The 14,062-nt window shown below is 37.4% G+C and overlaps 1 protein-coding gene across 1 annotated transcript in view; it reads right to left on the bottom strand.

The window, feature by feature from the left end:
• The window catches only part of cyth3b (cytohesin 3b), a 32,713-nt gene that overhangs the window by 10,207 nt on the left and 8,444 nt on the right, over nucleotides 1-14,062 (bottom strand). Inside the window, exons 2-7 of the mRNA XM_055035852.1 lie at nucleotides 4,062-4,144; nucleotides 3,729-3,793; nucleotides 2,532-2,598; nucleotides 2,264-2,382; nucleotides 1,767-1,847; nucleotides 834-946 (exon numbers count right to left, since the gene is read on the bottom strand). Coding sequence (XP_054891827.1) covers nucleotides 834-946; nucleotides 1,767-1,847; nucleotides 2,264-2,382; nucleotides 2,532-2,598; nucleotides 3,729-3,793; nucleotides 4,062-4,144 — 528 coding nt within the window. The remainder of the gene's footprint in view (nucleotides 1-833; nucleotides 947-1,766; nucleotides 1,848-2,263; nucleotides 2,383-2,531; nucleotides 2,599-3,728; nucleotides 3,794-4,061; nucleotides 4,145-14,062) is intronic.

Below are 14,062 nucleotides of genomic sequence, written 5' to 3'. Positions count from 1 at the left end.
TAAAACAAGAACGAGAGCGACATGACTGTGATTTGTGAGTAAAAACTATAACTAACCTTTTTTTGATAATTAATTGGGAGGTTAGTGAAATAAAAATCAAACTTTAATCAGCAAAAGGGGCTTAGTTTGATATAACTTTCCCTCCAGTCTTTTTGGCACAAACACACACATATCCACGATCATAACTCCTACTCACTGGACCTCATACATCCACACACTACCAGCCCCAGTCAACATCCTCTCCACTTTGATTTATAACACTGCACACCCAGTTCTCAGGAAATGGCCAATAACAGGGTGTGTCGCTGCTTCAAAAGTGATGACCTGAGTTGCCACCTGAACACAGGAGGCTCCATAAGGGATGCAACGAGACAAGACTGTACTAATGACCGCCATTGAACAGAGATCAATACTGCTATAACCACTGGCGATACAGATGCTGATTACACAGAGGTCAGGTGGAAAGCTGCTTAAAAGACCAGCATGATAACTTCAGCTGAAATTTTGACAAGTGTAAATTTATGCCTGACGAAGTGAACTTTATATAGAGACTGAAATACTAATCTTCTTTTCTGAGAGTGAACATTTATCTTTGTGAAAAGATTAAAGATTTGCTTCGGCCACAGTAAAATTTATACTTCACATCCAGCTCTGGCAGTCTACTGGGAACGAAACAGTCAAAATAATTTATTTGAGTTTGCAGAGATCTGTCTGGCTCAAGTTATCCATCCGGACTGAGTTATGACAATGCTGTGTGTGGTTCATGTGTATGTATGCGTGTGTGTGTGTCTGTGTGCGTGCGTGCGTGCGTGTGTGTGTGTGCGTGTGTGTACCTGTGGACTGGAAGACACCAGGATTGCACTGGCAGTATCTGGAGGCAAACGCCTCCATCATGCGATCGATCTTCTGGGCTTCACCAGGAAGTCTGAAACTCCACAGAAACTGCCTGCAACAGCAGAAAACAGAAACATGATGATCTCATCACATATTTTTGATGCAAAATTTATATTGGATTTTTAGCTCAAATCTGGTGCCAGCCAGCACGGGATTTGTTCTAATAGGATAAGAAGAGGAGGACTTCCAAGAAGAGTAAGAAGGTAAGCTAACAAAATTGTTTAAAAAGCTCCTTGGGATTTTTGGCAGGAATGTTAAGAAATTCAACCAGCATTGCTATAGTAAATTATGATGATGGGAACATTGATGTACCTAAACTTATGTGCTTTCCAGTAAGAAAACTGATTAGAGCTTGCCAAAGACTTGAGCCTCCAAGCGTAAATTCACTTAAAAAGTTTGTGGCAAGACTTAAAAGTTCTCCCTTTAGCCATTTTGGGAATAAAATAAATCTTTCTCGATGTGTACTAACTTGGTAGACACACACAGATTTTTAACATCTTAAATATGAGGCTGTAAGTGTCAACTTTATGTTATTGCTTCTCTATTAGCAGAATGATGTTCCTAATGCTAGATGCCACTACATTAGTGTTTAAAAACGTCTACAGTTTTTGTACATGTGGCTGTGTAACATCATCCCACCAGCGTTGTCTACAAAAAACAATATTCACACATAATCCACAATTTGTAGTGATGAAAAAGGTACCTTTTTATCCAGGAGTAAATACTAAGTTTTGTGAGTATAGTTATAAGGTTTGACGGTATACTGATAACTTCTACTGTAAAGGATGATATGTTTTATGCTGAGATCTGACACACAATAGAAAGATCAAATTAAAGTGAGATCCAGTGTTTTTTAGTGTTGTATATCTCACCTTAAGGCTTGAACAAGATTGAGGTCTGCAAATTCATGAAGCTCCACAAAAGCCTGAAGGACCTTGATATTAAAGTCATCCCTATAAAAAAAAAAGAAAGTTATATTTACTTTAAACTGTTAGGAAAAATTGAGATAACAGTGCATTTTGTGGTGCATTTTGGGACTCTTGGAGGAAAGTCGAATGCAACAGCCAGGATGCAGCACATATTTTAGCTCTAACACTGTTGAGCTGTCTAAGCGAGACACTATTGCATCTGTATTTTGACAGCTCTAGCCCTGCCCCAACATCTTTCAGATAAAAACCACATGTCCGCCCAGATTTTTTCTTTCATTTTTTTTTTTTTTTAGTTGCACCGCCTCCTGTCACAGCTCTGCTTCATAAATTCAGGCTACTGAGTTCCAGGAGATTTCTGGTTGGGTCAGAGAACAGGCAAGCAGACAGGAAGAGAGAAAAGGAAGATAAAAAGAAAGCAGAGGGAAAACTGGAGAGGTTACCGTTCCCCTAAGTAGTCCCCAATGACTGTTTTGTTGAGCCCTTCGCCTTTGTAGAGGAACTGTGCGATGTCCTCAGGGGTGTTCTGGAGAAGATCATTTTCCAAAAGAAACTGGATCCCCTGTTTAGATATTATTCTTCAGTTCAGTTGTTTTAAGAAATGTGATGAATTATTTTAGCATAATATATATCACTTCATACAAATAAAATACAAAAGCAAAGGTTATATCAATTCTGAAGTCTCATTCGAAGCTTAGAAACCTGCCTGACCTTTTTAGGATCCATGTTGAATTTCTTCCTTCCCATGGCAATCTGTTTATTTCTTTGTGAGGTTTTGCTGCAACAATAAAGATAATAATAATAATGAAACCTATTAGATATTAAATACACATAGAAATTAGCAGGTGACCAGAATTAGATGATTTTCAGCTTGATTGGCTCTGACTGTGACGTGTGAAAATTGTTCTACTACTGTATCTTTTCATATTACAGTTCTTTTGAAAACCTCTTAATCACCGAAAATGTGTATGCCACAGAGAAAAAACTATCTATATACAAAAAGAAAAAAAGACAGCAAAAACGGACCACAAAATTCTGAATAGTGCAGTTTTCTCACGTCAGGTTGTCTCACATCGCTGCGTTTGCTCTGTTGGTCAATTTTGTTTTACTGCTCAGTCAAATATTGAATCTACAGATACCAAAATAGATAGCAAACACCGCAAAGTGACAGCTGCAGCACTAGATATCAATAAATCAGCTCAACCCTCTCTACAACAGTTTCAGGAAAATATGATTTAATATTTCAATGCCTTAATCATTTGACAACACACAGAATGTACACTCCATGGAAATCTGCACCTTTATGTTTCAGTGGATGCTCTTAGTGCTCACTTGTGCCCAAAATAACCTGAGCCAAGTTTTACCAGCTGCACCTGAGACACACACAGCCTGAGACGTGGCCTCACTCCATCGCAGCCAATCACAGGAAAGTGTCCACATAAAGACTGTTTGACCAATGTTCACTAATCAAACAATAGAGGATTAAGCTGTTCACATAGATCATAAAACGACAGGTGTAATGCTGGGAGTAAAATTAACAATCGCTTTAAAAGAAAAAGAAATACCTAAAGGAACTAGAACAGATCCTGAAGTAAACTTTTTTGAAAAAAATAAGGTGGTAAGCAGGTCAGATGAAAGCTGCTCCAAGTTTCACCAAATTTTAAGCTGAAAATCCTCTTGTGTCACAGGATTTGCTGGACAAAATTAAAATAGCAAACCTTTCTTTGCGGATTCTGGAAAACACTGTTGGCCCTCATAATTCTCTCATATTTTAATGAGGAAACCAAAAAATAATATATATAATACGATTCTTCAGTATTAACATAATCCCTACAATGAGACTCAAAGTAATCCAATTGGCGATACAGTTCAGATGTACAGTATGCACTAAAATGAACCCAAACTCACCTCTCCCCAACGCAGGTAAGCTGTTCAATCTCATTCATTACTTCAGCGATTTCAAATTTCAGCCGCTGCAATGAAAAAAGGAAGAGGAAAGAATTGCATATGAAATTGTTTCAGCATGATTCATGCTAAAACAATATTCTAAGAACCAACCGAGAGACTACATGTGATATGATAGATGTGTGTCTGCATGCAAATAGAAGAGGAGAAGCTGCATGCAGGGTTTAATACAATGCATTATCATCTAGCATAACATCAAAAGAGTTCAAACATTTTTATCCAATCCAAACCTTCAGCTCTCAATTGCAGCTAAATGAAAGAAATCTTGTCACTTACTTCGATATCATCAAGAAGCTCTTTTTTTCTGCGCCGTATGTTCGAAAGCTCATCTCTCTCTTCCAAAGACAAGTCCTCGGGCACTGAAAAAAAGAAGTGGGAAAAAATGAAACGGCATATGAGTGAGAGAGAGAGGGGTTGGGTTATGACGGAGGATTAAATTAATTCATTTTCTGAACAGCCAGTCAGAGATGATGGGGATTAAGCTCACCAGTGCATACCTGGTCAGGGAATCCAACTAAAAGACATTACATATGACCTACATTAGCATGTCAACGAATGGAGGCGCCATTCAATTTTGAAAACAAAGATTAAATGCTGCAAACAGACTGGAAAACAGGCAGCAGTGAGGCACCATGCTGTTTCTACAAATTTGATCTAACCCAGCAGGTGGTCGCTCTGTTCAGGGAGGGCAACATATCTTGGCTTTTGAGTTAACAAGCTAGATGTACGGTCATATTAACTACAACCATGCCTTGCACAAATATTGATACACTATTGAACTTCTCATAGCTTTCCAAAGAATCCCCCACAGGGTGATGCTGCCACTACCATGGCCTCTGTGGGAATGGTCTATTAAGTTTGATGTCTATGGTTAGTTTTAAGCAACACATTTTTAGTTTTACATTAATAATTAGAACACCTTTTTCATCTTTGCTCTGTTTGCCTACATGACATTTTGCAAACACCAAAAAGGATTTCTTGTGGTTTTCTTCCAGCCATATCTAAGATTTTGTGATCAAATATTTGAGTCTGCAGTGTAATAAACTGTTTTATGAAATATTATGATCAAGAGTGACAGAAAGCTTAGAAATCTGTATATGGACTTGAACAAGTGGACTCATATCCCGTCCCTTTGAAAGCCTGAAATGTCTCTGTTATAAAAAGCACTGAGAAATAAGATGCTCCTGATTGGTTCTGCCACCTCCCCCTTTCCTAAATAAATATTCTTGTTTACAAAATTCATTTATTAGAGCTTTGAGAGCTTCATTAAAAAACTGTTCCAATTTGAGAGTTCGAGAAGAATGAAAATATTAACATTTAATCATAAAAGGTAAATAAACAGTGACCACAGCATTACATGATTTCATCTACTAATGAGTGATCATCATTTGACAGTCAGGAGTCAGATTTTTTCAGAACTGGATCTAATCATGCCACTTGAGGCATCAAAGTTAAAGACAAAACCATAACATGGACGAGTGACCGTACCTAATGAAATAATGACTTTATTTGATCTACTTCATATGTAAAAGGAGAATTTGCCAGGGTTTCACTTTTTATGTGTGTACTGCCTACTGAAACCACTGCATATCCTCACACACAAACACATCAGTTTGTGAAGTGACTATCAGAGCTGCAGCCCCCTTTTGGTGGCTGAAGGATATTACAACTCAGGAGAGATTTCCTCAAGCAGCAGTGAAACCATAACATTTATTCAATAAAAGCACAGATGACAAGCAAAATGTTAAATATGTGGTATGTGTCAATATAATACCCCTTTGGAAATTAACAATATAAATAAACCCTCAAACTCAACTATAGAGATTGGTATGATATTGAGCTATTCATATTTTCTTTACATCATAAGCTGCAGCTAAGCTAAGTCAGCTATTGCACAGTTTTTAAATTACTGTACAAAGGGGGATTTATTTTAATTTGTAAATAAGAAAAATATTTCTGATCAAACTTTGATGATTATCTCAATGTTTCTTAAAAAGCATCTATCCACCTTAGACTTTTTGACATTTCCTCTAATTATAGCCATAAATTTGAATATGGTTTACTGGGATTGTGTGCTACAGAACAAGACAAATTAGTACATAATTGTCAAGTTTATTCGCCCCTACATCAACCCTGAGGAACCCAACCCAGAGTTGGGTTCCTCTCAGCAGGAACCCAACTCTGTGGTTCCTGCTGAACAACAACTTCCCTCATCATGATACTGCCACTACCAGGTGCCTGGACAATAGTGTGTTTCATTTGGATTTAATGTTTAAGACTAACCTAAAACGATGCATCAAATATGTAATGCCCTGTATTTAGCTCCATTCATTTTTCAATCCTTGGTCTCAGCTGAAGAAAAACGACCACAAAGCATGATACTGCCACCACCATTTTTCACAGTATTGTTGGTCTGGTTTTACACCAGAAAGTGTTTTGTGTGTGGACCAACAGGTTGAGCGTGTTGGCTGTGTCCCCTGCAGGGCTTACAGGGTAAATTTGTGAGACATTGTATTTACACTCAACTAGCGGACATCTGGCAAGGCCGCCTCTCTCAAATATTGGCTCACTGAGAAGTCAGCTGTCATCAACCCCTCTTTTAGGGTAATTAAGGCCACAGAGAGCATCTCACCATGCAGCCCGCCTGCTTTACTGCATGTGCTCACATAGAGCGTTAAGTGCACATTACGTATACAGTGCATGCAGAATTTACATTTCACACACATTACATTAATTTCACTCCACACAGAACGTCCCAGAGGCCACCTACTTATCCCTCATTTTGCCATGCCACGTCAGCCTCTCCCCACACAGACCCCTCAGAGGACCTCCCAATCGCTCTTCTGCACATCAGAAAACAGCATTCGGTTTGAGAGCGAGCTAACAGGAAGTAGGTCATTTTCACATGGAGCCAAACCAGATTGCACTTCTCCTACGCCGTTTCCCACTATCACACACATGCACACACTCCCCCTCCATCTCACTTTCTTTGTCCGCCTCCACCCGGGTGCTTGAAGTGGGGGTGAGCACAGATTCAAATCCCCCAGCTAAATCATACCACTAAGCAGCTTTACAATCCAGGCGCACACCCCCATGACTGTAAATAATGGTGGAAAAAAAGGACAGTTATTTCCATCCCTCCGTATCTCTCTGCTGCATCTCCTTTTCACATCGTTTGACTCAATCCCCCTTCTTTGTCTTGCACTGTGAGGAAAAAAGTGACAGAAGTAGCAAGTACTATTAGGTTATTAAGTTTGAAGGGTATGAATCTTGTGTTATCAGAGGGGAACAGTTGATCATGACAGCAGGAAACCTTGATGGATCCAGACACTGCAGACAGTCACTCTCAAACTAACCAATGCTCAAGGTAGTGACAACTTAGGAGAGAGAGCGGAGAAGTAAAGTAGTCATTTTAAATATCTGTATTAAAAAATTCACAAAGAAAAGCAACTTTTCCTTTAGGTTATCTGTCCATTAAATGTAAAGTAGGCCAAGAGTTAATGGCTTATAAATGCCAAGTCTAATAAGCAAAGCAAGGCTGATGACTCACTCTTCACATGTAAAGATGTCAAAGGAGCTTTTTAAATGGCTTGGCTGCACTGAAGAAAATCTTATTTCACTTTGAAAGCCGTGGCAGTCTTTAAGAGTGTCCTCTTTTTACTGTTTTTATTGACAAAGAATACATCTTTGTTAAATAAAAGACCAATAAACATATTGCTACATGTAGTTTACCATGCACAATTTAAATCGATTCAACCAGATTATCTGATGGACTGGGCTTTCTGTGCTGATGCATTTGCTCCAGCTGCAGCTATTGTTCCTTCTTACCCCCAGGTTGACTCCTGGTCTTTTCTATTATATATTTCATTGTTCATTTCGGATTGATCACTTCATTAATTGATAATGAAATGCAGTAGACTGATTTACTCAAAATTTCATGTGATTTAACACTAACAGTAATATACAGAGCAGCCAATTAAACTTCCCGAAATTCAAACCTGCAAAAAATAAAAAAAATAAAAAATTGACTCAGTGTGCAATTTCGTATTGGCAACTGAAAAAATGTGTGGATGAACTGGATGTTCCTATGGCAAAGAGCAAAGAAAAGCAAAGAGTGACATGGGAACAAATTTGAGCTCACTGGGCATCTTCACACTCTTTGAATCCATTTGTCGTGTTTGTTGGCTTCAGTTAAGTTGCCTTATAATGCAGCAATTGTAAAGAAAGGAGACCCTGCAGGCCACCTACGTCTGTAATGCGCACAGTCCTTCAGCCCTCCGGCTCTGACTGGAAGTCCCAGGCTGGACTAGAAAAGGAGAGAAACTGTTTGAGAAAACACAAACTGATTTTATTGTGAGGGAAATTACAACCTACAACACACATCTGACGCATCATTCATGAAAGCCTGGGAATCTCAGAGTACGTGTCAATGTCGCTATATTTCCATAGAGAGAGGACCTTCAACAAAAGAAAATCCATATTAGGTCATATACAAACACTCTAAAATTAACCCCATCTGCATAAATTTTCTGGGCCCGACTGCTCAGCCATTTCATACAGTGACATAGAGAGCTGCTGTTCTGGCACAATCAATACATCGTCATAATATTTCAAAGATGCATACTTAGCCTCTTTTCATGGTGACCAATCATTTATGCATGAAAAAATGCCAGGGAGTTAATCTTCTTAATACAGATAGGCTAAAAAGAATTATTATATTTTTGGCTGTCCTCACACAGTTTTTATATTTGGTCAGTTATTTAAAGTGTCTGAATATAATTGGGTTATCAGGAATTACTAACGATGTCTTATGACCCAACTTTAACCAGAATGAGTGACCTATCCTGTGCTAAATTTTAACAGAGGTCGTAAAGAGGAAGAGAGATCACATGCAAATTATTCATGGTAAAGATAAAAGAGGCTGCGTTTCAGTCTGCTAATCATGCACTCCCACACGTTTATATCCTCAAAGAGATTCTTTGTTCAAATTTCATCTGTCTTTAGTTATTAGCAAAACTAATGACTGTCTTGTCATTCAGCTAGGTCATTTTTGCAGGGGTTGTCAATGTAGATCTGCTTAGGAATGCACAGCAAAATGGACTGGTTATCAGTCAATTTGAACTTCAAAAATCTATTTTCTGATTGGTGAATGTTCCGTACTATAGTCTTATTGGCAGCAACGCTAGTAGGATGACACTGCTGGAGATTAAAGATTACCATACTCTGCATTGATGAGGTCTTCAAAATAAAGCCAGATGAACTAAAGAAATGTAATGTTATATTTTGAAAAAATATTTAGACTTCTTTGCAGTTAATTTTGTCTGAAAATAGATGAGGGGAAAGCAAAACTTGCTTCAGAAATTAGGAAGGCTGAACAGAGTTCAGAAAAGTTCATATTATCATCTGAAACTTTAACATAATGCTGTGGAACATGTTGAATTTGAAAAAATGATAGTTCAGGTCAAATTATAAATTCTCAAAGGAATACAGGAAGTAAATTTTACTTTTGTCATACTAATTGTGCAAATGTGCTAATGTTTTAACCTATAGATCGTTTAAAATATCAGGTACATAGTTACCTTGTCTTTGTTTTAAAATAAAAGTAAAATCTGTAGTTTCTGCTCCTCGATAATTAATTTATAATTAATGACCACTCACAGTATACGCAAACATAAAATAAAAGCCTGCTCTGTTTAGTATTGATCATAACAATGACTGAGGACAACAGCTAAGTAAACATTTTTTAATTTTGTCTGACTTTCAAAAGTACAGTGGAAAGTAGAAAATTAACAATGAAACCAGACACAGTGTGGCATGAATTGAGGATAATACGAAACAGTTTAAAAACCTCTACGCACACATCCAAGTCTGCCAGATTAACTGAACATGGATTTTTGTTGTCATCCTCAAACAAGAAAGACATGCCAGATCTCCTGTTGCCTCTAAGATCTCCACTTTTAATCTACAAATTGAACTGTTGACTATTCCATTTAGATAAATGTTGCCACCCTTTTAGCCATACTGTAAGATTATATTACAGCCACACTAGCTTTAACAGCTTGACACAACTGCAGCAGCTTGCAGTTATGTTTGGTAAGTGTGCAATAATTGTTTCGCCCCCTCTGTGTTACACCTACTCATAACTCTCAAAACACTTGCATAGAAAGCACTTATACACACACATGCTGACAGCCTTTTTGCAGGCTCCTGCTTCTTGACAGATGACAGTAGTGGTATGAAAATAGCTGACATTCCTGCAACTAGAGACGCCCAGTCTGGTCCAACCAGTTCGTTGTGCTGACTTTGTATCCATCCTCTCATTTGTTTAATGTGAATACTTGAGTTTTGTTTCAAACCGTGTACATTACGCATACAGAATGTTTTAAAGATAAATCCACAGCTGCTGCTGACATCATAAAGATGTATGATTATTTGCGAAAACACAGACTGCTAGTTTGTTAGAGTCAGGTTATCAGTGAGGTTAGGTAAAGCAGCTGTTGCATTTTAATTTCCAGCATTATTCCCAAAGCCGCTGACACTTCAAGACCGGGATCACAGAAATCTTTTTCACTTCAGATAAAACTCAAGTCCAATAAACTGTCGACTCTCGTCTAGTCTCCCTGCACCCTTTTCTTTGAAGACTGGAAACCCTGCGGTAGACTCATGTATACCCTGGGAGCTCTTTGTGAAACTCCTGGAGGAAGAACAAGAAAGCTGAAATATGTTGGACTTCAAGTTCAGATAAATAATGAAGATAGAAGAATTATTATGCCATATTCTTACAAGAAGATGTTCAAGCATCTCAGAAAGAAAGCCATTTTAATCACAAGACTTGAAACATCTAGCCCAGGAAGCAACTCTACTTCCCTTGATTTTGGATTAGATTTATTCAAAATCAGGTCCAACTATAATCTTATTTCGATGCAGAAGTGAATAAATGCTTCTTACCCTGCAACCATCACTTAGAGGACACACAAACAACATTTCCTTCATGAAAATTCGATTCCAAAGCAAAATCAAAGGGAACATCAAACAATGTGGCCTTTTTGATTCTTCAAAGACTTGGAGACTCCATAACACAATCCCCTTGAAGCAGCACAGTCTCATCACAGAACCCACTAGTTTCAGTCACTTATTTATGAACATGTCTTACATATGCCACGCTCCACTCTAAAGCTTCCTTTCTCCTTTGAATGAGAGAATCTTCCAGTGATTGGTTTGTTTCTGGGTCATCACGCCAAAGGATTATAGTGTTGTTTTACTAATTACCAACTACAACAGCAGAGGCATTTTTCAGATAATCCTTGATCTAGCTTCACTTTTTTTTCTGCATCTTTTATTGCACTTAATGCACTGTGCAATCTTACACCCTGTCTAGACAAGAACTTTCCTAATTGACCATGGATTTGATGGTTACTCAACAATACCCACCTAATCTAAAAAGCATGCCTGCGGCGGGGCCAAACTAAGCCCTGAAGAATTTTCTGTTAGGTGTAGAGTTAGATGTTTTGAGGTGAGATTACAGGTCCCCTCTTTGAAAATCATCAACTCCCACACAACACTGCTGTTTTTGTTTTTTTCTAACACTGGTTTCTGAAGTACAATCGAGGGCAACACCACAGCAGTCTGCTTCAATAAAGCTAACACTGTCACAAGAACGTGTCAGAAAAAGCAAGCAAATGCTGAAACCGATATTTACTCAACCTTTTCTTGAAATGCTAACTGTCCAGACTGTCCTAGGTTTAGCAAATTTAATTTGATAAATAAAAAAAAGAAGACTTTTTGAATACCAGAGGATTACTCCAGTTTTGAGAAAGGGTTTTCCTTTGCTTAGTAGTGTGAAGTTGAACTCATAAAATGTTTCTTTATTTTCTTTTCAGACTTAGAAAATACATACTGCTTAAGATCTAACTCATAAAATTTCTGCAAAGATCTCCACAATGTTTATGATTTAGGAAATAAACTTAGACAAGCATCACAGCATGGATATCAACAACAGGCATGTGCACAACTGGAAAAGAAGGGTGCAAATTGTTGACTGGTTCAGAGTCTAAAATCTGAAAAGCTCCCTATTACACTGATATTTAAAAGGAAGAAAAAAAAGAAAAAAATGAAGAAATTCTTCAGCTATAAAGCAGAAATCAATGTCCATTTTCATCTTTTCCAGACAGCAGGAAGAATAAAAGGAGAAGAAATCGAAAAAAGAGAGGAAAGAAAAACATAACCGGTTCAAAATCTAAGCCAAGACTTTCATGAGACAAAATATGTGGGCGGATCGGATCACTCTGTCCCAGGTTCAGGAAAAAGGAATTTTTCCAGATTTTTAGATTATGGGAAGGCCTTACTGTTTTATTCTAGTTTAGATAATGGGTCACATAACATCCATTAAAATTTTGCAGATTAATGATAAAACTAAACCTTCTGGTTTTTGCAAGGTCATACACAGGCATAAACATGCAAACTTTCATTTGAACCTTAATAATAATATTTTAGAGTTGCTAAATGTATTTACAGCTGTGTTAGGAGAGTAATTTGCTTTATCTTATCTGTACTTGCATTACCTATTTTGTTTTCCCAGATGTTGATGCTAAGTTTGAAGCAAATAAATTAAAATGATCCAGTTTGCATAACTAACAGCAGTTTGTCATAATAATCAGTAAATTGATTTCAATGTAAATGCAAGGCAGCATAAGCACATGTCTGTCCAGCTGATAAGTCATAAAGGATTTACTGTAACATTAAATAGATTATCAATATTTTTTATTAGCCTGTAAAAGGTCATGAGACTTAAAAAGCAGATTAACAATGTCAGACATGTTAAAGAACTTCAGCTCCAAAGGGAGAGGGGACAGAGGAAACTGATGTTCCAAGGTAGATGGTGACAGACCAGACAGGATGGGACTGGCTGGAATACAGGACTGCAAACATTCACTTCCTCTTCAAATGCAATTGCAGAAAATAAAACAAAAAAATACTGACAAAATTGTCATAACATCTACTGTTCCCATCTTACCAAACACCAGCACATTTATTTCCTCATTTTTTTTTTTTTTTGTTTAAACTAGGCATCTGCACTGCCTCCTGATAGCTTGCAGGCATAACAACTGCATCTCCAGGGATTTCTATGCTGTTTTCAGTAACCCCCACATTTTCCGCCCTATGGGATTCACAATAGTTAGCAAGCTGGAGACCACTGACGACAAGTTATCAGGAGATTAATGATGAAGCAGTTGCATCATGTACATAAAATAACCGTAAACATTAAAAATATATATATTTATAGCATCTGTGGTCACGGATGGTGATGCAACTCTAGCATGACAGAGGTCAGCAAAAAGATTGAATGCTTGCATCAATCTGTCCTGGAGCTACAGTAGATCACTCACCCTCACTTTACAGTGGCGCACATGCGTATGCGTGAGTTTTTTACCTACTGGAATCTGCAGCAGATTATCAGTCACATAAATTCCTCACTGATTTATGTTCTATATGTGCTGCCACTGTGAAAATGTGGACAGGCAGAGAGAATTTACACATTCTGAAGAGCAAAGAAAGAATAAGGGTTCTTCAAAAGGGGTCATGAGTTTAGCTGCTACTGTCCTGCTGGAAACAAGTGTTTATCAGAGCTCGTCCGGGTTCTTAAGCCCCTCACCTTTAAGGCTATTAATATAATAAATTACAGTCTTCAGAGCACCAACAATAGTCAACTTTCTTTGAAAGATATGAGGGTATTGAGAGGGTTGTGTAAAAGTAACGCTCTGAATTGTTAAAATGATAACAATGGGTCATAAATCACATAAAACTGAAAACACAAGGAGTAATGATCTTTTTTCTCTCTTTTTTGTGAGCATATGCAGTAACCACAACACTATGTGTAGTTTTTAAACACAAAGATGTTTAAAAATATCCCTGTGGAATAAATGAATGGTTTATTGTATAATACTGCACAAGTTTTTTTTTAAATAAAAACTCATCTTTAACTTTAAAGATGAGTTAACCAATAATTTATCATAAATTGAGTAATGAAATATATTTTGGAAATAACAATTGCCAGAATTTTATTTTATTTATTTATTTATTTATTTATTTTTCTTTGACATACCAGGACATTTTAAAGAAAGACCTGGTGGACTCTTCTAGTTTCAGGACTTAAATCATGTCAAACTATGAAAAATCCCTTTCTTTTTATGTCCCAACCTTGTGAAATGTTAATAGGAACAAAGTAAGTGTTCCACCAGCAAAAGGCGATTGTAAAACTCTTTATAGATCAAAACATG

Source organism: Poeciliopsis prolifica, unplaced genomic scaffold, assembly GCF_027474105.1.
Source record: "Poeciliopsis prolifica strain line A6 unplaced genomic scaffold, Auburn_PproV2 SCAFFOLD010, whole genome shotgun sequence".
NCBI classification, from domain to species: domain Eukaryota; kingdom Metazoa; phylum Chordata; class Actinopteri; order Cyprinodontiformes; family Poeciliidae; genus Poeciliopsis; species Poeciliopsis prolifica.
The sequence above is the reverse complement of the archived record's forward strand: the minus strand, read 5'-3'. Positions and strand labels throughout refer to the sequence as shown.